At 33.3% G+C, this 24,800-nt stretch overlaps 1 protein-coding gene across 1 annotated transcript in view; it reads right to left on the bottom strand.

Moving 5' to 3' along the window:
- Positions 1 to 18,979, bottom strand: part of LOC132741106 (uncharacterized) — a 54,206-nt gene extending 35,227 nt beyond the window's left edge. Inside the window, exons 1-8 of the mRNA XM_060729200.1 lie at positions 18,958 to 18,979; positions 18,116 to 18,259; positions 17,635 to 17,754; positions 16,938 to 17,053; positions 16,672 to 16,735; positions 13,413 to 13,516; positions 5,808 to 5,878; positions 717 to 901 (exon numbers count right to left, since the gene is read on the bottom strand). Of these exons, the coding sequence (XP_060585183.1) occupies positions 717 to 901; positions 5,808 to 5,878; positions 13,413 to 13,516; positions 16,672 to 16,735; positions 16,938 to 17,053; positions 17,635 to 17,754; positions 18,116 to 18,259; positions 18,958 to 18,979 (826 nt within the window). The remainder of the gene's footprint in view (positions 1 to 716; positions 902 to 5,807; positions 5,879 to 13,412; positions 13,517 to 16,671; positions 16,736 to 16,937; positions 17,054 to 17,634; positions 17,755 to 18,115; positions 18,260 to 18,957) is intronic.
- Between the last annotated feature and the right edge of the window lie 5,821 nt (positions 18,980 to 24,800).

Raw genomic sequence — 24,800 nt, 5'->3', positions numbered from 1 at the left:
CAAAAACTGAACAAAAGTTTGAGGGTGATGCATAGTCAAGTTGAAAACAACATATGAACAATTTATTCCATGCTGAGCAAAAACCAAAAATGTTTGTAATAAGTGAAACATAGCTTTGATTTGAGATTATTTTATAAAAAAATATGAAAATACAAGCCATCATGTGGTGTTGTTGAGTAAAAAGCAACTAAAAACAAGAAATGTCTAGCAACACATATGCCCCCTAATTTCTAGCTCATGATTCATATTAGGGGTCATCTACTAGCTTATAATGACCAATCAGTATGTGAAATATGAAGACTTTGTGACAAATAGATTTTAAGATAATCAGCAAAAATAATGTGGTCGACTAATCAATATGTGAAATATCAAGACTTTGTGAAAGTTTTCAAGATAATAAGCGGAAACCACTCTGACATTTAAGGCCCCTGTGACCTTGACCTTTGAACCAAATATAGGGGTCATCTACTAGTTATGTCCAATCAGTATGTGAAATATGAAGACTGTGATAAAAAGCTCTCAAGATAATCAGCGGAAACCATTCTGACACTTAAGGCCCCTGGGACCTTGACCTTTGACCTAGTGACCCCAAAATCAACAGGGGTCATCTAATAGTTAAAGGTAACATGACCCGTTCCAAGGTAGGGCTCAAGCCCAAATATTCTGAGTTAAGAGGCAGACACCTTAACCACTAGGCCACTGCTCACCATACTTACATTGCAAGCTGTCTTCCTGAGAAGAACCATTACAAGGTTCGGCTGGTCTTTTTCTATTTTTATCAACATTAAAATCAGGCTCTTCATTTGCTTGGTTAGGTTTTGGGGAAGTGTTAGCAATTGTCAGTCTTGTTTTTGAAGAAGTTCTGTTTTTATATTCAGTCGCACTCCAAACTCCATCGACACTGAAAATAAATGAATGTACTACAAATCATAATATCAATACATTATTTTCTTATTAGACTGGACTTTCTAGTGTTTGCACTAGTGCTAGAAAATCTCACCTTCAACACACCTTTGAAAGACAAGGTGGGTGATTTTTAATGAAGCCATCCTGGTGCATTTTATAAATGTACCGCATGCTTAAGTTGATGACATTTTGCCATTACTTACAAATGAAGTTGTAAATAAATTCTCTACTATAAGATAAAAGTCTAGGAAAAAAATGAATGTTTTCTCAATTTTTTTATAACATGCAAATAATCTTTTGTTGTTGAAACACCGACTCATTATCTATTGATACCAAATGGGTAGAATTTAAATAAATTTTGCAAGGTGATGTCAAAAACCTAAACTATTGCCATTGCTGTTTGTGAAAAGAAGTTCAACAAGACATTATTATTAATTTAAACTAGAACTGTCACTAAATGTGATTAATACCCCCACAAGACTGCTTCGGAAATGAGGAAGTTACTAGTAACAGAATACCTTGCAAAAGAACTGAAATAGAGTGTTGGTTGTGGGCAATTAAAGATAGTTGTAGTTCTTGTATGTTGCATTTCCTTTCATATGGTTGACCATTGATGAAGTTTCATTGAATTACTCTGTATTAAGTCCAAAAAGAGTTACGCTTCTTGATCACTACACTTCCTCTCACTGCTCTTGACCATTGTATGAAGTTGCATTGAATTCTAAACATTAGTTTTTAAGTTATGCATTTGACAAAGGGCAATAACCCTACAAATACTGAATATGGAGTTATGGTTATTGTACTTCCTCTCACTGTTCTTGACCATTGTATGAAGTTGTATTGAATTCCAACAACTAGTTTTCAAGTTATGCACTGGACAAACAAAGTAACAAAGGGCAATAACTGTAATTAGTCCAAATAGAGTTATGGTTTTTGTGCACTGTACTTTATCTTACTGCCCTTGACCATTGTATGAAGTTTCTTTGAATTCCATCCATTAATTTTCAAGTTATGCAGAGGACAATAACAAGAGGGCCATGATGGCCCTGAAATGGCTCACCTGCCTATAGGCCCCCGGAGCAGGGCCAATTTTAACCCAAGGGCTTTTATTTGAACAAACTTGGTAGACACCCATTTGAAGATGTTTCATGATAAATATTTAAGCTCTAGCTCTAAGGAGATTTTTTAAGTTTTTACTATACACATATAGGGAAAAAACAATGAACCCCCCCCCCCCCTGGGCAGGGCCAATTTTGTCCCCAGGGCTTTTATTTGAACAAACTTAGTAGACACTCACTGGAAGATATTTCATGCTGAATTATAATCTAAACTCTAGCTCTTTGGATTTTTTAAAAGAAGATTTTTTTATGTTTATACTTTATACATAAAATGAAAAACAATGACCCCCCTCTGGGTGGGGCCAATTTTGACCCCAGGGCTTTTATTTGAACAAAATTGGTAGACACCCACTAGAAGATGTTTCATGCTTGGAATTAAATTCTTTGAACAATTTTTAAAGTTGACTACCAAAGGAACATTCCTGTGAAGTTTGGATGAAATTGGTTTATCAGTTTATAAGAAGATGTCGTTTAAAGTAAAAGTTTACGGACAGACGCCAGACAGACGCCGGACCAAAAGCAATCACAAAAGCTCACCCTGTCACTTTGTGACAGGTGAGCTAAAAAGTAACAAAGGGCAAAAACTCTTAAATGGGTCAAGAGAGAGTTATGGTTTCTGTGCACTGCACTTTCTCTCAATATACTTGACCATTGTATGAAATTGTATTGAATTCCAACTAGTAGTTTTCAAGTTATGCTATGGACAAGAAAAAAGCAATGGAAAAGTAACAAAGGGCAATAACTCTATAATTACTCTGAATTAGTTTTTAAGTTATACACCTGACAAAGGACAATAACTGTTATTTGTCAAATGGTGTTATTGTTTTTGTGCACTGCACTTCCTCTTATTGTGCTTGACCATTGTATGAAGCTGTTTTGAATTCCAACCAGTTCTTTACAAGTTATGCTCGGGACAAGGAAAAGTATCAATTATTTCAGTAAGAAATGATGTTCAAAGGTTTTTCTGTTTTTGGCTTTAGTGGCCCCTAAAAGATCAAATTAATGTGAGCAAACTTGATAAAGGAGTACCTAAGAATGCTACAGATCATCCATCAATTACTTCTGTAGAAATAGACGTTTAGAGGTATTTCTATTTTTAGCTTTAGTGGCCCCTTAAAGGGGCCATTCAAATTAATATGACCAAACTTGATAAAAGACTACCCAAGACTGCTACAGACAAAATTTGGTGATCCTTCATCAATTAGTTCTATAGAAGAAGACGTTTAAATGTTTATCTATTTTTAGCCCTAGACACCCCTAATTAAGGGGCCAATCAAATTAATATGAGCAAACTTGATTAAAGACTACCCAAGAATGCTACAGACAAAGTTTGGTGATCATCTATCAATTAGTTCTGTAGAAGCAGACATTTAAAAGTATTTCTTTTTTTAGCCATAGAGAACCCTAAAAGGGGCCAATCAAATAAATATGAGCAAATGTGATTAAAGACTACCCAAGAATGCTACAGACAAGGTTTGGTGATCATCAATCAATTAGTTCTCTAGATATAGATGTTTAAAGGTATTTCTATTTTTAGCTTTAGCATCCCCTAAAAGGGGCCAATCAAATTAATTTGAGCGAACTTGATAAAAGAATACCCAAGAATGATACAGACAAAGTTTGGTGATCATCCATCCATTAGTTCTGTAGAAGATGTCTAAACTTTTTTCTATTTTTAGCCCTAGCGACCCCTAAAAGGGGCCAATCAAATTAATATGAGCAAATTTGATAAAAGACTACCCAAGAATGCTACAGACAAAGTTTGGTGATCATCCATCAATTAGTTCTGTAGTAGAAGATGTTAAAAGGTTTTTCTATTTTTAGCACTGTTGACCCCTAAAAGGGGCCAATGGAAATGACATGAGCAAATTCAAGTGTGACTGTCACAAGGATGCTACACACCAAATTTGAAGTAAATCTACCCAGCAGTTTCAGAGAAGAAGCTGATTGTTGATGCATGACGACGGACAACGGAAGCCGGAGTTTCTCCATTTGATACTAATAGCTCACCCTGAGCTCTGGTGAGCTAATAACAAAGTTATAGCCAGTTAAAGCCAAAATCAAGCAAAATTCCAAAATTTGATCTTCAAGGTCAAGGTCATTTTTGGTGAAATTATTCAAGTCTACTTAAAGGTCTTGTCCAAATGACTGTTGTGTCTGTACATGTAGACAATTCTTGTAGAAATTAAAAATTATAAAAAAAAAATGTTAAAGTTTGTCAATTGCAATCAGGCCTCGACACTTATTTTTTTAGCAGGTGGTAATCCGGACCACTAGATTTGAAATTTAGGTGGTTCTTCTGGAAGTCAGGTGGTCAATTACAATTTATTATTATTTTTCCTTGTTCTTTTTACTGCAGATTTAGAAAAAAAAATGCTTAAAAGTGAAGACATAGATGTATTATTAACCTTTAAAGAAAACAGATATTTTTAGATATATATTTTTCATCTATTAGAAATTAAGGTGAGCAAATCAGTAGGTATTCTATCATAAGTTATTTGCGTTTTTTTTATCTCATTTAAAATCATACATGACAGGGCTCGTATTTATGTTAACTTTTATATTGAAGTGACTTCTCCCTCAACACAAGTTAGGGAATACGAAAATAATAATTCACCAACCAAAAAATTCAAGTGGTCAGACGGACCAGTGGCTTTTAAATTAGGTGGTTCTTGCTAAATCAAGTGGTCTCGGACCAACGGACCACCACTAATGTTGAGGCCTGGGCAACAGAAGCAACTTGAACTGCCACTATCATGGCGTGAAACCCCCGCATACCACTTTGTCAGAATCAACAGTGGCCATTTAGAACTCAAGGACAACCTCCCTGCCAAATCTGAGGTTACTTAGGGGTCATCTACTTATCATGACTAACCTCCATGCCAAATATGAAGACTGTTGGTCAAAGGAATCTTAAGTTATTGGGCGGACAAGGTTTTTGAAGTCAAGGCCCCTGTGGCCTTGACCTTTGGCCTGGTGACCTCAAAATCGATAGGGGTCATCTACTAATCACGATTAACCTAAATGCAAAATATGAAGACTGTGGGTCAAAGGAATCTTAAGTTATTGGGCGGACAAGCTTTTTGAAGTCAAGGCCCCTGTGTCCTTGACTTTTGACCCCGTGACCTCAAAATTGATAGGGGTCACCTACTTATCACGCCTAACCTCCATGCCAAATATGAAGACTGTGGGTCATAGGAATCTTAAGTTATTGGGCGGACAAGCTTTTTAAAGTCAAGGCCCCTGTGACCTTGATCTTTGACCCGGTGACCTCAAAATCGATAGGGGTCATCTACTAATCACGACTAACCTCCATGCCAAATATGAAGACTGTGGGTCATAGGAATCTTAAGTTATTGGGCGGACAAGCTTTTTGAAGTCAAGGCCCCTGTGACCTTGACCTTTGACCTGGTGACCTCATAATCAATAGGGGTCATCTACTAATCTGTACTAACCTCCATGCCAAATATGAAGACTGTGGATCAAAGGAATCTTAAGTTATTGGGCGTACAAGAAAAAACCGACGGACGGCCGGACAGCCGGACGGACGGACGGACAACCTGATTCCAGTATACCCCCCTTACAACAAATATAACAAAGGTAACGGAATGACACCATTACAGAAGCTCAACATTTTAATGCAAAAAAATTTAGCTAAAAGTGACTGTTAGACTAAGTGTTGAACACATACATGATCAGAAATGATTATCATTACCACTGCTCATGTGAGCTAAAAACAATGAACATTATTATCGCAAAGAAAGCAAACAAATTTATACTTACAAATATTCTTTATTTAATCCAGGAGGTATACATTTTGATGCCCTGTTATCCCTCAACTGGAGAAGTACATACTGAAATAAAAGGAATATTTCTTAAACTTATTTTTCTTTAACTTGACCTTCTAGGATGTTAGTTAAGCAAGAATGATATACATTTGAGCCGTGTCATGACAAAACCAACATAGTGTGTTTGCGATCAGCATGGATCCAGACCAGCCTGCGCATCCGCGCAGTCTGATCAGGCAGGATCCATGCTGTTCGCTTACCAACTCTATTACAAGTAGAGAAACTGATAGCGAACAGCATGGATCCTGATCAGACTGCACGGATGCAAACTCATTATGTTGGTTTTGTCATGACATGGGTGCAATAATGGGTTTACTCAGGGTTTTTCCCTTATGCAGGTTTTCTGAGTCCTTGACTGTCATTTATCAACAGGGGTCCATCCAAAGGGCCCCTGTAACTCCCAAACCATTTTGAACGGTAATTTATCTTTTGAATGAATAAAATTTGATCTGTGTTATACCTGTTGACAAGTTCTACATGAATTTTAATTTATTGACTGTTATCTCTGAAAATAAAAGCTTAGAACTGAAAAAAAGAACAATTTATGACAAGTTTCATTGATTACAGTTGGATATGGGGACCATACAAAGCTACAATGAACTCTCAAAATTTCAAACATTTAGGGGTCCATGGACCCCTTGTCTGAATTTTTTTCTAGTGAAAACATTTGAGCCGTGTCACGACAAAACCAACTTAATGGGTTTGCAACCAGCATGGATCCAGACCAGCCTGCGCATCCGCGCAGTCTGATCAGGATCAATGCTGTTAGCTTACCAACCCTTTTACAAGTGGAGAAACTGATAGCAAACAGCATGGATCCAGATCAGACTGCGCGGATGCTGGTTTTGTCGTGATAGGCTCATTTGTAGTTAACTCCTATTTACAAACATTGACTTTACCCATTACTGCACTTAAGTGAGGTTAAATATTGTGTCTTCAACTCCTGTTTGTTTGCCAAGCAGTGGCAAAAACGTTAAACATGGGCATAAATGTTTCAAATACAGTCAACTCTCAATAATTCAAAGTTGCTTACTCAAAATTCAGTGTTAGTTGAACAATTTAGAAAGTCCCATCAAATTTCCTTCTTTATCTCCGCTTAGGTCAAATTTTGACTTACTGAGACTCCTGTTTAGTGGAAAGGAGGTTTTGGTCCCGTTACTTAATTAGTCTAATATATTTTTATTTCTATTAGTCACAGTGCGAAAAACAGACAACTGATCAAAGGTCGGTGACATCAGGGTTAGATGTTGTCACTCTGGTTCATGTTTCGTACTTAATTTTAATTGCCGGTATTATTATCACGTTGTTAGAGTGACTTTGATAGGTATGAGAACTTAATTGGTTTTAACAGTTAGATAACTAAATCAACATGTACTTCTGGTCCACAATATTTGCTACTTTAATTTTTGTCCGATGATTAATTCACATTCTCCAAGGCATTAGACATATTGTTGTTTAAATAAATGTGTCATTGTGCTTCTATAGTAATTAACTGTCATGAGTGTTTGCTTAATATTATAACTGATAAATACTGACCAACTTGATTTGCATTTACAGTAAACTTCACTTAAAGTGAACACGGTTATATATTGCGAACTTCCGGTTATTAGGAACAATTTATTTTGGCCCGAATTTTTCCCTTCTTTATTTAATATAAAAGTATACGGTTATAGCTAACACGGCTATAAGGAATTATCGCTTATAAGGACCTCATTTCTTAGTCCCAATTTAGTTAAAAGTACAGAAAATAACAATTTATAACCAACTCCAAAATATCGGCTATCCTTAAATAGATCCCGTGTTTTCAGATTTCGTTTTCATCGGCACGGATTAAAACTCGGCCGAATGTACCGTTTATTGTTGTATGTACTTCAATACATCTATGAAAATAAATAAAATAATTATGATCATTTATGATCGGTTTTCAACACAATCACGCATGCTTGCAAGCATAATCCATTGAAAACTACAAAGTTCGCTTGATTGAAATGAAAAGAAATCTATATCTTTCATAAGTAAAAGTCACCCTTAAAATGTAATAAAAGATATTCATTATAAAAGGAAGGAAAAATCGAAAATCTTGTTTATTCTTAATCATGGAAAGAAAACAAAAAGCACTGAGTTTAGAAACAAAATGTATTTTATGAGAAATTGAGAAAGGGAATAAAACTGAAACTGAAGTAGCAAAGGATTTTCAAATTCCCAAAAAGTACGCTCTCTGGTATTATGTCTAACAAGAGCCACCACCGGGAGGGGGCAACGCTCGACTTTTTACTTTCTCTAAAAGCAAAGTTTGACAAAGAAATGTTTGAACAAAATCTTAACGTTTTCTTTTTATAAAATTAATCATTCTGTCTTGTCACATTAGTTTTGTCTATATATTTTTTATATATAAAAATACTTAATTTATATATATATAAATAGAGACACGCAATTCTATAAATAGGAAATTCTTTAAATAGAAACACAAAATTCTATAAATAGAAAATTCTATAAATAGATACACGTGACGGAGTCACGTGTTGGAGTCACGTGGTGGAGACACGTGGTGGAGTCACGTGGTGGAGTCACATGGAAGAGTCACGTGGTGGAGTCACGTGGTGGAGTAACGTGGTGGAGTAACGTGGTGGAGTCACGTGGTGGTGTCACGTGGTGAAGTCACGTGGTGAAGTCACGATAAACAACAAGGTCTTGTCCTTAAGTATGTTCTGTTATAATATGAAGTTGATCCCTTCAATGATAGCAAAGTTACAGCCAAAACAAAGTCAAGGTCATTCATGAGTGATGGTCAAGGTCTGTCGGGTTATTTTTAAGGGTTATCTTTGAAGATTATTATGTTCAAGTTTGAAGACAATCCATTCAAAAATAACAAAGTTACAGCCAATGATAGCCAAAAACATGAAAATTTCAATAATTTGACCTTCAAAGTCAAGGTCATTAATGAGTGAAGGTCAAGGTCTGTTGGCTTATTTTTAAGGGTTATCCTTGAAGATTATTATGTTCAAGTTTGAAGACAATCCATTCAAAAATAACAAAGTTACAGCCAATAATAGCCAAAATATCTATATATTTTATTTTGGTAATTTGAATATTACTATTTTTCTTAAATTCTTTTGCTTTAAATATTTTTCAGTTTTATAATTTCCATTTCATTAATTGTAAAAATATTTGGTACTTAATTTTTCAAACTTGCCAAATTTACTTTACTATAAAAACTTAGTAAAAGAAGCCATCAATTCAGCTTGGGTTATTATTGTCTAAAATGTATGTGCTGGCTTAAATTCTATAAGTGTTAAAACAGCCAAATCCTTAACAATGTAGTTTTATCAGCTCTTACCAGAATGGCATATCTTAGTAAGCAGTGTCAATCCCTTAAGCAAAATACCAGACCCTTAATTGATTATAACACAAAGATAGGTATGAAACCCTAGTTCCTGTGTTTGTACTGCAATAATCCTTCCTGGGAAAAGAAAGCTGATTTTTATGCCAAAAGACAGATCTGAAGTCATTCTTACTTTGGACTTCAGACATTAAAAGTGAACAACTGTTTAAAACTGTCTTTTTCATCTTTTCCAGGTATGTGATATTTTTGTATTTTCTAATGTACAATTTAGAATAATTAAACTAAATATGATACTTAATTTTCTAAATATTTGTACTTTGTTTATAAAATCATTATGTAGTTTTTATCATCTGAATTTTTGCAACTGTGTTATATTTTAATTTCTACTTTTGAAATGATTATATTGTATTTTTCATTAGTATGCATTCTCAAATGTTTTCATATTTAATGAAATTGGCAAAGGATCATAAATGAAACCATTGCTTACCATACTATTAAATTATCTTATAATTACATGAAGTTCTGGCAGTTTGTAAATTCTGTCTTGATAACCTTTTATCTATGGAAAGAGACTTAATAACAAAAGTTGAAAAACTTTGTGTAAATATGTTTTCTTGTTAAATGTGTTAAGTTGATTTTTCTAAAATAGAGTAAGATTTAAATATTAAGTGAATTATTACAACAATAGTGTAAAGATCACTGTTTCATTTTTTTACAATGTAACAAAAGGACAATAACATTAATAAACACTTTTATATAAGTTTGCAACTTGCAATTTATACTAATATACAAAGTTGTTTAGTTAAAGTAATGACATTGTACCTTTCACTAGCTAATGCGAGTTATTATATTTTATTAAATGAAAACTTATTATTTTCCCCATTATAATTAAAATACATTTATTGCAGTCTGCAAATATAAGTACATATGTTGTGATATGTTTTTATTATGTTAAAAACTATTATGTATTTCAAATTGTATTTTATATTTGTAACTGTATATACATTCTTACTTTGGACTTCAGACATTAAACGTGAACAACTGTTTAAAACTGTCTTTTTCATCTTTTCCAGAACGCTAGCCTAAAGGCCTCGCATCTTAAACCCTAAATTAAACCTATTGTCAAACCAGTCTCTGGAGCTAAGTCACCCCGTAAAACCCGAGCGTAAAAAAAAACATGAAAATTTCAATAATTTAACCTTCAAAGTCAAGGTCATTTATGAGTGAAGGTCAAGGTCTGTCAAGTTATTTTTAAGGGTTATCCTTGAAGATTATTATGTTCAAGTTTGAAGACAATCCATTCAAAAACTGGAAATGTGTCCATAGGACACGGATGCCCCCACACGCCACTGTTCTGTCAATCTTATGACTCTAGGTCAAATATTTTTTGGACTACATGTGCCACAAATTGAAAAACCAAAATCAACAAAGGGCCATAATTCTGTTAAATTTGGTCGCAGCAAAAATTCTTTCCTTTACTACCATCTACACATTAAGGTTGTTCATCCCTGGAAGTTTAAGCAAAATCTGCCATCCGGTTTAAGAGGAGTTGCGTTCACAAAATTTCTACATAGTATATAGTGAAAAAATCAACAAAGGGCCATAATTCTGTTAAATTTGGTCGCAGTAAAAAATTCCTTCCTTTACTACCATCTACACATTAAGGTTGTTCATCCCTGGAAGTTTAAGCAAAATCTGCCATCCGGTTTACGATGAGTTGCGTTCACAAAATTTCTACATAGTATATAGTGAAAAAATCAACAAAGGGCCATAATTCTGTTAAATTTGGTCGCAGCAAAAATTCCTTCCTTTACTACCATCTACACATTAAGGTTGTTCATCCCTGGAAGTTTAAGCAAAATCTGCCATCCGGTTTAAGAGGAGTTGCGTTCACAAAATTTCTACATAGTATATAGTGAAAAAATCAACAAAGGGCCATAATTCTGTTAAATTTGGTCGCAGCAAAAATTCCTTCCTTTACTACCATCTACACATTAAGGTTATTCATACCTGGAAGTTTAAGCAAAATCTGCCATCCGGTTTAAGATGAGTTGCGTTCACAAGATTTCTACATAGTATATAGTGAAAAAATCAACAAAGGGCCATAATTCTGTTAAATTTGGTCGCAGCAAAAATTCCTACCTTTACTACCATCTACACATTAAGGTTGTTCATCCCTGGAAGTTTAAGCAAAATCTGCCTTCCGGTTTAAGAGGAGTTGCGTTCACAAGATTTCGGGACGTACGGACAGACGGACGGACGGACGGACAGACGTACGGCGTGACGGACACTCGGACGGACAAGTGCAACGCTATATGCTCCCACTCTGTGGGGGCATAATAATAAAGTTACTGCCAATAACACCATGAACAAGCAAAATTTGAACTTTTAACCTCAAAGGTCAAGGTCATTTATGGATGAAGGTCAAGGTTAGTGTGATCTACTGAAAGGTCTTGTCGCGAGGGTTGTTGTGGCCAAGTATGAAAACAATACACCAAGAAATAAAAAAGTTATGATCCAGGTACAAGTTTGCGGACAGCAACGCCGCCGCGACTATAACAATTGACAATACCTCAACTTTTTTTTTCAAAAAAAAAAAAAAAAAGTCAAGCTAAAAAAGAAATAAATGACTATTTTTTTTAATCAAATGCTCTTCAAAATGGCGGACGATGGTAAACAATCAGTTTGTTATATGTAAATTTGTTCGCTATAAAAAACTCCTGATACAAGGAGCAAATTCGCTATATGCTTACAAGGAACTCTGGATATATTGGAACAGATTTTGAATGTCCCAATGAGTTAGTTATAAGCAGTGTTTACTGTATACCATTGCTACGAATGTTTGCGTTTATGTTTCACTATTAATATACATGTATTAAATTTTAAATATCTTTCTGTTTATTAATGATTTTCCTTTATCAACAATAACAAAACTACCACTTTCGACAATCAATCAGGCACATGACTTTTGTATATACATGTATGAAACGTGAACGTAATGGCAACAGACCTACGTTACTCAAATTCCATTTCTCTTGAAGTAAAATGCCTAGTCCATTGAAATTAGAGTTACAAAGAGTAAACTGTATGTTCCTCCAAAAATTCTTTTATGCCTATAATAACAAGAGCTGTCCGTAAGACAGCGCGCTCGACTTTTTTATTGCTTGCCAATAAAAAAAGTTTTTGCAGTAAAAGGCAATACAAGAATCTCTGTATTTTTAAAGTGAACTAGTTGTTTGATACCCTTGAATATTACAGCAATGTTTATATGACATAATTTATGGTAAAGTGAACAAGTGGATAGGAATGAATTTTTTTAGATTTTTTAAGTTTTTTAGTGCTTGCCTATAATACAAAACATTGACAGTTAAGGGCCATAATTCAAATAAAATCTTTGACAGAATTACCTTCTCCTGGACATGTTTGGGAATCATGATTGTAAACAAGTATTCCAACTTTCAAATTAATATCTCAAACAGTTCAGTCAAAAAGTGGACTGGTACTAAAAACTTAACCAAGATTCTAAGTCGATAAAAGGCCTTAATTTTTAAAACAAATCCTTGACAGAGTTACCTTCTCTTGCGTACAGATGGGTAATGATGTGAAATAGCATTAAAAGTTTCAAAGCAATATATCTCAAAGGGTTAAGGCAATAAGTGGATTTTACCCATATTCAATGTATTTTCTAAGTCAAAAAGGGGCATAATTCTGTCAAAAACCTTGACAGAGTTATGTCCTCTTGTCTGTTGATGAAGGTCGTGATGGGTAAACAAGTATGGTCAGTTTCAAAGCAATACCTCCAATGGTTTTGAAATAAAGTGAGGTGGTACAAAAAACTTAACCAAGCTCAATACACTTTCTAAGTCAAAAAAGGGCCATAATTCTGTCAAAAACCTTGACAGAGTTATGTACTCTTGTCTGTAGATGGAGGTTATGATGGTGAACAAGTATGGTAAGTTTCAAAGCCATACTTGTAATACTTCTGAAATAAAGTGGGGTGGTACGAAAAACTTAACCAAGGTGTGACGCCAACGCCGACGCCGGGGCGAGTAGGATAGCTCCCCTTTTCATAGAAAAGTCGAGCTAAAAATCAATGCTAGCAAGAACTATTCCACTAATATGCCTTAAATACTCCAAAATTCTAAGTTTGTTTTATTTATGAGTAACAGCACACCATTTGTAAATCTTTAAACTTACCCTAGAGTATTTTCTGATGTTCTTATTTGTGTTTTCTCTCTGTGCTGAAACTTTTGTCTGAATAGGTTTGTTGATAACCAACTTAGTTTCTTCTTTGATATCTCCTAAAAATATGTAAAATTTTTGATAACATTCATGATTATTGACAAGCCAAATACTTGTTTTCAGTGAAAAAAGGAGCCGACAATAGCTTTGATCAGCTAATAAATTAAAAATCACACACATTTTAAAAATAACTATCATATTAATAATGCAAGTTATGTAATAAACAAACGTCATAATGTGATTACACTTATCTACTTGTTTTATGTACTAAATTTCTTTACAAAAGAAATATGACAAAAGCAAGAGCTTCAGGTAGGACAGCATGCTCAACTATTCTTAGTGAAAAATGATAAAATTTTCTAAGATAACAAAAGGGCTTAATTTTTCTTTAAATCCATGTTTGGAGAGAGTCATATTATGCTCCCAAAGAAGAGTATAAAATCCAACTTGTTTCAAAGCCAGATGTCAATGGAATATGAAAATATCTTAGGTGGTATGCAAACTTTAATGTAAATCCTGTAACATAGTGGCACTTATAGTTAATTAATTATACATGTTTTGATTATCTTATTTGATTTATTTGATTATCAACTTTTAATTAGTTTTATTTGCAAACTTCATTACTCAATTATATGTCTATATTATATACATTTCTTTGGAATGTTGTCTCATAAAATTTGAAAGGTTAACTACATATACATTACTGGCAGTGAAACAAAACCGTGTTATTTGCCTACCAGCTGACAGATGTTGTTTACTTCGATTATGATATTTCAATATTTAAGTACAGTTCGTCAAATTAGACGTTAAAATGACAATTAAATATAAACCATTTTAATTGTTGTGATGAGTGTTTATCAATATAACATTTGACAAAAAGTCAAATTTGAATATGTAAACGTGCTTTTGATTGGTTATAGGGCGTAACAAAAGTTTGTTACACTAAAAGCGATTGGCTACTTTGGTATGTCATTTAGCTGTCATAAGCACGTGCAACGTCTTTATAAATAGCATTGCATTGGTTTAATTTGGTGGAGTCTCTTGTAGTTTTGTTCTTCAATTACTTAAGTTATGTTAAGGACATTAATTAAATAAATCACTATACGATCGTTTTCGTTTTGTAATTATTTCAAGAATAACGTTACATTAACTTTAAATATTTTGGTGCCGTTCGCAGGATCAAACCTCGGTTGGAGAAAAACTTTGACAGCACCCATACTAAAGGATTTTTGTAACTTTACGTTGCAACATGGATTTAAAAAGCATTTTGTTCATTACAATGATTAGCCATACCTTTGCTTTAAAGATAAGCGAAAATGTTGTGAGGGGGCAAATGCTGGTTTAGACCTTCCTGAGGTCGTAGGGTCGGTGTCATCAAACAAAGATGAGGACGTTGTTATCGATTCTGGAAGGCAATTATCTTCCACACCTGACCGAGAAGAAGCGAATAAAGTGGCTTCGTCATTTTCGTTGAAGACGAAAGGATTTTGTTATTAAAAGAAAACAAACACTTTTTGTTGTGCACGTGTAATCATTTGTAAATATATTCATTTTAAGTTGAAAAGTCTACTCGGGGTGTACTCTCAAAGGGATCCCAGATGAGTAGTGAAGATACTTTTAATTAATAAGAAAAGTCTATCCAGGGTTAACTCTCAAAGGAATCCCACATGGATAGTGAAGAATTTGTTAGGTTTTATTAAGACTTTATATAGTGCACGTGAATTATTCGTAAAGAAAAATAAGTTAATGTACACATATAAAACATAAATGGATTTATTTTCAGAATTTGAATATGGATAATTATCACGACTTGATAAAGCTAGTTGTAAATGCCTGATCCGAATAAAATGATGTAAATACGGAAGACGAGGATGAAAATTTCGAATCAAATGAAATAGTTCATATCAATCGATGTTTGACAAAACCTATGGATGTAGACATTATGCTAACATATTACAAAAATGATAAACCGAAAATCGTTGACGGAACCCTAATTAACATTGCAGATAGCAATAACAACAACAACAACAAACATTAGATGACGGAACCATTCAACACCATCGACGGTGGCAAACCAATTGAATCCAGTTTAACGAAGAACATTAAAAATAATTCTTGTGTGCAGTTTTTAAGACATTGATTAAATTTGAATATTTTATTATATTTATTTTTAATATAGGACTTTTTAAAAAAAAGTTGAAGTGCATTTCTTTTAATATTTTGTGAATTCGTTATGCTTTTATTGTTTATTTAGTAAGTGAACTTTGTTACTAGCATTCTAAATTGTTCATAAATTACTCAATTAAAATTGAGTTAATTTCTTTTATTGGGGGAGGTGTGTAACATAGTGGCACTTATAGTGAATTAATTATACATGTTTTGATTATCTTATTTGATTTATTTGATTATCAACTTTTAATTAGTTTTATTTGCAAACTTCATTACTCAATTATATGTCGATATTATATACATTTCTTTGGAATGTTGTCTCATAAAATTTGAAAGTTTAACTACATATACATTACTGGCAGTGAAACAAAACCGTCTTATTTGCCTACCAGCTGACAGATGTTGTTTACTTCGATTATGATATTTCAATATTTAAGTACAGTTCGTCAAATTAGACGTTAAAATGACAATTAAATATAAACCATTTTAATTGTTGTGATGAGTGTTTATCAATATAACATTTGACAAAAAGTCAAATTTGAATATGTAAACGTGCTTTTGATTGGTTATAGGGCGTAACAAAAGTTTGTTACACTAAAAGCGATTGGCTACTTTGGTATGTCATTTAGCTGTCATAAGCACGTGCAACGTCTTTATAAATAGCATTGCATTGGTTTAATTTGGTGAAGTCTCTTGTAGTTTTGTTCTTGAATTACTTAAGTTATGTTAAGGACATTAATTGAATAAATCACTATACGATCGTTTTCGTTTGTTAATTATTTTTAAGAATAACGTTACAATCCCAAGCCTAAAAATGAGCGTTATTCTGTAAAAATGCTTGAAAGAATTACCTCCTCTTGTCTACAGATAGGGGGCAGGATGGTTAACAAGTAAGTTTCAAAGCCATATTTCAATGGACTTTGAAAATATATGAGGTGTTACAAAAACTTTAAGAGGTTATGCTGACGCTCGGTGGACTAGGATAGCTCAGACTCTACTTATTCTTATTGAATAGTCGAGCTAAAAACACACAAAAAATCAGTACCTTGTACATTAGTATTTAATGGCTTATCAGCAACATCATTTTCTTTTTCTTCCTTTATTTTCGACTGTAAAAATAAAATAAAGTGATACTTCAATTATATATATAGCTGGCAATATGTCTAAATAAAATTCTAAAGTTTCCATATCAAGTACCTATACAGAACAAAACTAACAATACCCCCTACCACCATATTTCAAGTTGTAATAATATCTTTAAAGAAAACTTAAAATAATATACTCATATAGTTGTGAAGTTTTGATATATACCTGTTTAAGATAATTGTGTTTCCATCCATTTATGTGTAAAGGTAGCACTGGTCTGGCAACATGGCTGTTACATAGTGTACAATAGAAGGTGCTGTCTCCCTCTTGTTTTACATAAACTGTAAAATATCACCATATTTCAACATTTACATATAATAATATGAAGCAATTATGATTTTCTCAAGACATAATTACTTGAAAATTAAAATCCTTGGTATGGTGGCTGATTTGTGCCATACGTGTTTTCGCCCCGTCACCCCGCCAAGCAAAAAGTCGAGAATTAACAAGTAAATATGGCGGGTGCTGAGCGACATGCTTATCTGGCTAGTAATCCCATGAAAAATTGATTTTAATTGAATTCATTTTATTCTTGGCAGATTTTCCCCATTTAACTTCTTCACTTTATATTTGTGAGATTTTTGAATTTTATGTTTTTATGCCTTTTATCTTCAGTGGAGTTCCTTTTAAGGGTAATTTCGAAATAAATACAGACTCAGACAGGTCAACATTGCAAACCAAGATTATTATATAAAGCAGACAGCAAGGATGACAGTGTTGGTTGATTCACTGGTTGCATTGATTGCACTGATTGCATTGATTGCACTGGTTGCACTGATTGCACTGATTGCATGGGTATATATCAATTCAAATACTCCCAGCTGGGGCTAATTAAGGATTACAATATTTCATAATTAATTACCATCAAAAACTAGAGGCTTTACATCTGACGCAAGTTCTTCATTTCCAGCTTGTCTTTCAACATCTCTTTTAACGACCTTGCCTGTTCCGGTACCTACATCATCAGACTTTCTCTTTCCTACTTTTTCATATACAGTCAGTAACCAAAGTATTACTGTTTTTGGGCATTACTGTTTTTTTTTTTTTTTTTTTTTTTTTTCCTTAAAAATAAAGCTCTTTAAGTTATCTGTTTTAACAGTCCCTCTTATGTTGTCAATCACTTCTTTCTTTGCATCATTGTGTCAGTAATATCTTTAGTATCAACATTGTTATTTAGATCTGTTCCATCTGATTTGCTTGTACATTCAAAGTTTTTGTACAAAATCGGTGATTCCAATGTATTGATTGATCTTTTTCTTCAATTTCTTTGCCTTGCTGTCAAGTTTCCTGGTTTTTTACAAATATTGTCTCTAGCATCATTGTCTAATTCACAGATACTTTACTCTTCTGTATTTCTGTATTTGGTTCCAGCTTTAATTTTATCACAGACCTGAATATTTGGCTTGTGAGAAGAATTTTGGAAATTCTTTTTCTCAGAAAACCTGGTACATGTTGAATGTCTTTATCATAAGTCCACAAAATGGCTCCTGCAAGAACAAAATTATAATCATTTAAATTATTTAAAAAGATTCAATAATTTGACCTTGATGGTCAAGGTCATTTAAAGGTCATGGTCAAGGACAGGTCAAACCTATACCAAAGGTCTTGTCAAAAAAATATGTTTTATCCAAATATGATGATAATCCATAATTAACATTGATTCTGTGTTGTTTTTTCAAAACAACATTGGGCTTTCTGAAGGAGAAATATACAGGGGAAATAAATCATTAAAGGTTAAAGCCATACTTTTAAAAAATTTTTTTCAGATTTTTTCTTTAATAGAGATGGTTTATTTTGGTAATTTAATTTAATAAAAATTTTACATGTATAAGATAATTCCTAAATCAGAAGTGTTCTCACGCAACCAAGCTTGGTTCCACTCTATGTCAATGTATGTGTAATGGAAGCCAGAGAATACTTCCGGTAGGAATTACCTTCTAAAAATATCGTCTACATGTAGAATTTTTCTTAAAATACAGGTACGCAGGACTAAGTTCAATTCTTTGAGCATAAAACCATTAAAATGTATGTACAATCCAGTTGTTTGCATGTGTGTTTGACTCATTTGATATTTTTGTTGTTGCATTTCAAGCGTAAGTACCAGGCTACAATGTACATGTCATGGCAGTCTCATCTTTCGGACCTGGGTGATTTCTGACTTTCGGGCTTTACTGCGGTAACTTACGTGTAAATAAGGATCTGTCCATAGTCAGTTTTTAATAGAAAAATATGAGCCGCATCACAACAAAACCAACATAATGGGTTTGCAACCAGCATGGCTCCAGACCAGCCTGGGCATCCACACAGTCCGATCAGCATCCATGCTGTTCGCTTACAAACCCTATTACAAGTAGAGAAACTGATAGCGAACAGCATGGATCCTGATCAGACTGCGCAGATGCTGGTCGCAAACCCATTATGTTGGTTTTGTCGTGACAGGGCTCATATATTGAATTGATTCCATGCGAAAATGTAGACAACCAGAACGGACATACCCATAATTTTCGTACTCGGATGTTGCATTCCTTGTCTATAATATTATAGATCTTATCAGTGATTTGTTTTTTTTTTAATTTTTTTTTTTAGTATATTGATATTTTATTGCATAAATAACACAGTTAAACCCATTTTAGGTCAAATCAATGCCACTAGCACCTTTGGTAAAGTCAAATCTTTTGACAAACGAATCAGCAGTAATCAGTCTTTTAGACTTGATATTTACATAATTTGTACTGCTACAAAATCGTAATCGATTACACTAATTACAGATACTACAACAGTGCCCTACTAGTGGCCCTACCTTATATGTACATGAACAATCAACTCTGATCATAATTTAGAAAAAACAACATCTTCTCTCCTATCACAACATTTTCGCGCGAATTGTTGTCCTAGTTTGCCAATCGCAAGTTTTCGTGCATTTTTGTACTAGGATAATCGCCGATGTGTTCCGAAAAACTATGCTCGTTTAATTATACGGAAAGATTTTCATTAGGCGAAAAGAGAGATAATGTTTGCAATTTGATATCATGCAATATGTCGGTTAATCATGTGATGACGGTAAAACACAATATCCAAATTCTCCTCGGATCGCTTGCCGATTTCATTTTAACACTGAAATGTTGACGATCATGGGCATACAATTTCAATCAATTTAACACGAGGGTGCCAACAAGTAAATTCTATAATTATAGGAAGAAAAAAAAAATAAATATAAATACTGAAATAAATTTCAAAAGCACAATCTTGAAATAATATAGTCTATGTCTTAAACATAAAGATTCCGTTGCCTCAGATGACAATTAAAACAAAAGACAAAAATGTTCACATAAATAAATAATAAAACATGCCTGAGATACTCATATACAGCCCCATTAACAATTTTACACAAAGTTTATAATCTCGCAAAGATATTAACTTTCTAAGTTGTCCAGATATGGAAACAATGACATCGCTGACACCACATATATATATCTTTAGACAGATATCGTTGAGAACAACATTTTGATCGATGACACCCAACTTTTATCATGCTTATTTTTTGGCAGATATGTTGATATTTTAACCATGTTTGATTTCTTAGCGAACACTTCCAAAAGTAAATTAAAACATGTTCATAATGTTTTTAACACTATGTATACTAGGTGGATCGATTCGGTGTTCGGTAACTCAAGGAAGATTTCATTCTCAAAATACAAAAAATGTACATGACATAGTTATGATGGAGTCTTTGATATTGACCAAAAATAAATTGTGGTATGATTGCTTGCTATGCAATGTAATTTCATTATCGATTCTTCGGCCCAAGCCCAACCGCCGTGAGATACATAATTACATTTAGAACACCTTGGAACTTGTAACATGGTCTTTTCTGTTCATTCCACACTTTATTTTTATGATTATTTTTATTATTATTATGCTATTTACATGTACTTTGATCATTTTAATAAATGGAAGTAAAAATCATAAGAGAAACGTTTAACGCTTAACAAATAACTTTAAAGATAAATACTGAAAAGCTAAAAGCATTTTGGATAGGGCAAGTCTAAACTACATGTTTATCAGCAAATTAGACTGATCAAAATCTGCAGTAAAAATCTAAGGTTTTTCCCCCAGGAAACGTGGAAATTAGGAATATGAGCACTATATATATAAGTTCTTCAAAAATGTGAAAAAACTAAGTCACTTTATGCCTAACAAAAAGTATATCTGAAAAGATACTAGAACGCGGTTAAACTGCTTGCACTTGCGTAGGTTATTTCGAAACATTTATTAGCATTTATTTTTTATATCTAGGAAACACTGCAAGATATGTTTCTAGATGGAACTGTTATGTTTCCTTACACTTTTTGCGTATTTATGTACACACTAATATACGATTAAATATGCAAAAATACATGTATATAACTATGGCGGGCCAATAAATTGAATTACGTACTAGGCTTCAAATAAAAAAAATTAATCTGAATTATCACATAAAAAAATTGTAAAATATTTAGCGGTCTTGTTTAGTATATAGTTATGCAATCCAATAACTAATTTTTAATTCGTCCATGCAGAAAAGTATAGGGAACACCAAACGTTTAATTATATGCGGACATTTAGACAGAGTTTTTGCTGGAACGTTTTTCACCCAGAACTTTGAAGTTAGCCAATAATTGGAATCCATATTCAGCTTTTCGTTTCCTAATATTTTGAATATTGTTTAGATCTGTATGCAAAAGTATTTATATATTTCTGGAAAACGCATGATATGAAATGTAAAAGAAAAAACAATGTCATAATTAAGAAAGAAAAACAAATCATTTACAATATTTAATATGTTATATAACACGCCGGGATCAAAGTTTGCCATTTTATAAATATCGCCACGATAATATAATAAATGTCAACTGCAATTAGCACATAAATGATTATTTTTTCCAGAACGTTTACCATTAATTGTGATTGTATGCAAAAGCAGGAAACATATAATTGACTTTTACAGAATATAATATTATAGCGTGTAGAGGAAATATGTGAAAATAAGTTTGGTTATTGTGTTTTTATTTTCAAGAATACAATGGTTAATGATAAACAATAGAATCGCTTAAAACAGAATTCCTAAAGAAAGCCTAACACGGAAAAAATGAAAATATTGCAAGCTCGGTTTGATTGAGCATGTTCAAAGACAGCAGTGATAATTGCAATCTACCGTTAACACCCCCCTATCAGCGGCTTAAGCACAATTCAACATTTTACACGAACTGGTATAAAATTTTGAATGTTTGAACCCATTTAAACTGACTTTATTTAAAAAAAAGACAGTGTAATTCTTCTTCTGATAAATCTCTTCTTATATAGTGTTATAATGATTACTACATGTTTTTTAAACTAGACCACACTTATATCCTTGGATCGTCAATTAATTCTGTCTATATTTGGGTCTGTCATGTATTTAACATCTTTATAATATTTCTTTCATATTTTCAGGCTTTGTTTCATGTGCTTCAGTTGTTCTATGTAAGACTTTGTATTAATGTTTTACACTTTTGGATCTCAGTGGAGTTAAATACAACAACAACAACAACAACAACAACAATTTATTTCAGCATTATGTAATATACAATTACTTCTAGCCTACAATAATATGATAATGTGTAGTGATAGGTCATATAAAGATTACATAAGTGTTACTATTTAAACAAAGGAGAAATAGATACTCTTTATTATCTTGTTTAACATAAAGCAAATGTATTACTACCAAAAGCATTATTAATTGGTTTTTTAGTTGCTTTGATCTAAAACGGTTTTTTGAAAAACACTAAATTTATTGGTACAATTGCACAATTATCTGAAATGTTGAAATAAAATGGAGAATCACATGCCCAGTACTTATTTAATTTTCTATGATGACTTAATGTTGTCTAGTTTGTGTAATGAAATTGTCTATAAGTTGTTGGCATCAAACAAAGGTAAAATTATATCTGAAGACAAAAGTCGCAAGCCGGGTGAGAAACAATCTATAAGTTTTTGTGGCCTTTGTCCTTTTCGAATTTATTTACTGGTTTATTCACGTATAATTCAGTTTGTGAACGCTTTGTTAGATACAACAGCTAATGCTATAATATACATTAAAATGGATAACAAGGCTTTTACAGAAGTTTCACTGATTGCCTCCACAATTTCTTGTGTTTTCGTACTTATTACACTCGTACTCGGATGTTTGATAATCAGATGGTCAACGGAGTACAAATATCCAAAGCGTTGGTCAAGGCCATGGATTTTGATTTCTGTTTTATGCAGTTACATTGCAAATTTGATTATTTTGTACTTCATGAAAGATGTTACTTGTATAATTATTAAGATCAGTGTTGCAATTTCTGTGACGTCAAGATTGTCTGTTGTGTTGCTTGGTATTCACGTGCTTTTTTCCTTCTACAGTCCGCGTCTCCTGATCGGTAAAAGGTCACTTGCAATTTGGATAGTGCTTATTTTCAGTATATGGATAGCAGGACCTGTTGTTACATTGATTAATACCAACTATGCCACATTTAACAACGGACATTCCGCCAGTATCGAAACTTCAACTGCTGGTCTCAGCAAGCAGACACTGACAAAATCTGAATCTCTTCTAGACGCCCTGGACATAGAATTTGAAACAGAACTTTTAAAATCATCTTCTGAATCCACATCGGTTAGACATACTACTAGTGAGGGCCTTTCGGGCAATTATAGATATGACATGGAAGGTGACACTGATTGCAGCGTTGACGAAGAGTTTCTCAGTATTTTTACGCGCACTGCGGCAATGGCGATTATCGTCTGCGGACTGCTTATCATAATTGCTGTAATATTAGACTTGGCATCTCAACTAAGGAAAATCTCGAATGTTCTACAAAAGTGCCATGGGCAATTGTCTTTGTTTAAAAAGCTGGATCTCAACTGGATAGAGAGCCAGGGGATTTCATCAGCGCTATTTATAGAACTGCACGTGGTTCATGAATGCGTGTACATGGCTTGTGAATATGTACATAGAGAGTATTGCTCAACTGTGCACGGGTATTTTAGTACATTATACCCATTGGTATTCTCGTTGTCATGCTTGATGTTGAAAGAGATACGAATGACATTTGTACACATATACTTTCTTTTAAAAACATATGGTAAACATAATGAGGTTCCTAATCGTTCCTCCTCACAGTTTTCAGACCAAGATTAAAATCAAAAGTCAACACAATACTAGAGAAAAATGCGTTGATGACTATTCGTCCCTGAGTGGAGTGACAACTGTATTTGATATTGTCAAAATAAAACTCAAAATAATGGACTTGACGTTTTTGATGCACACATTCTTTGAAATATTTTGTGCTTTTTCACTGGATGAAAATTTCTGAAATTGAACAGGAAAAATGACGAAATATTTCATCTGTAGGATTTTGAAAAGATCGTTCTGATAATAACATGTATTAGCGTTTCATAAACATTGGGTCCCTCAGTACATTCAGTAAGGAGTTCCTTTTCTTTACGCTATGTTTCGTCAAACTGAAAAGCGGCGTAGTTGTACAGAATGCCATTTGTCAATAGATCAATTAACTTTTCAATGCTATTTAGAGCATTTACAGTAATTGTATGTGTTCTGTAAAAGTAAAAAAAAACACATCAACTTCTGTACAGTTGGTTGAAACATGGTTTGAAGCAGGGCTGTGCTGTATCGCCATTGCTGTTTTACTTGTTAATTAATGATTATGATTTAGCTATGGAATCGATGCCCTAGACTGAGGTATTGTGATTTATGAGGTCTTTTGTTCAATTTTCTGATGACATTCAGATGATATTGTTTTAGTATATGACAATTTTGTTTATTTGCAATGTTTATTACTTGCACTCACTTAATATCTAGTGTTTCCTAACTGTAATGTATTAATGCAAGTAAATCAAATTACATCGTCGTGTCGTAACCCACGGTTCTCATTCCGTATGTACTACATATAACAACTTAACTTGTACAGTAAATAGTCTAGGCTACTGAGGATGAGCAAATGAAAG

The sequence above is a fragment of the Ruditapes philippinarum genome, unplaced genomic scaffold (genome assembly GCF_026571515.1).
Source record: "Ruditapes philippinarum isolate M1 unplaced genomic scaffold, ASM2657151v2 ctg3196_1_1_1_1, whole genome shotgun sequence".
NCBI classification, from domain to species: Eukaryota; Metazoa; Mollusca; class Bivalvia; order Venerida; family Veneridae; genus Ruditapes; species Ruditapes philippinarum.
The sequence above is the reverse complement of the archived record's forward strand: the minus strand, read 5'-3'. Positions and strand labels throughout refer to the sequence as shown.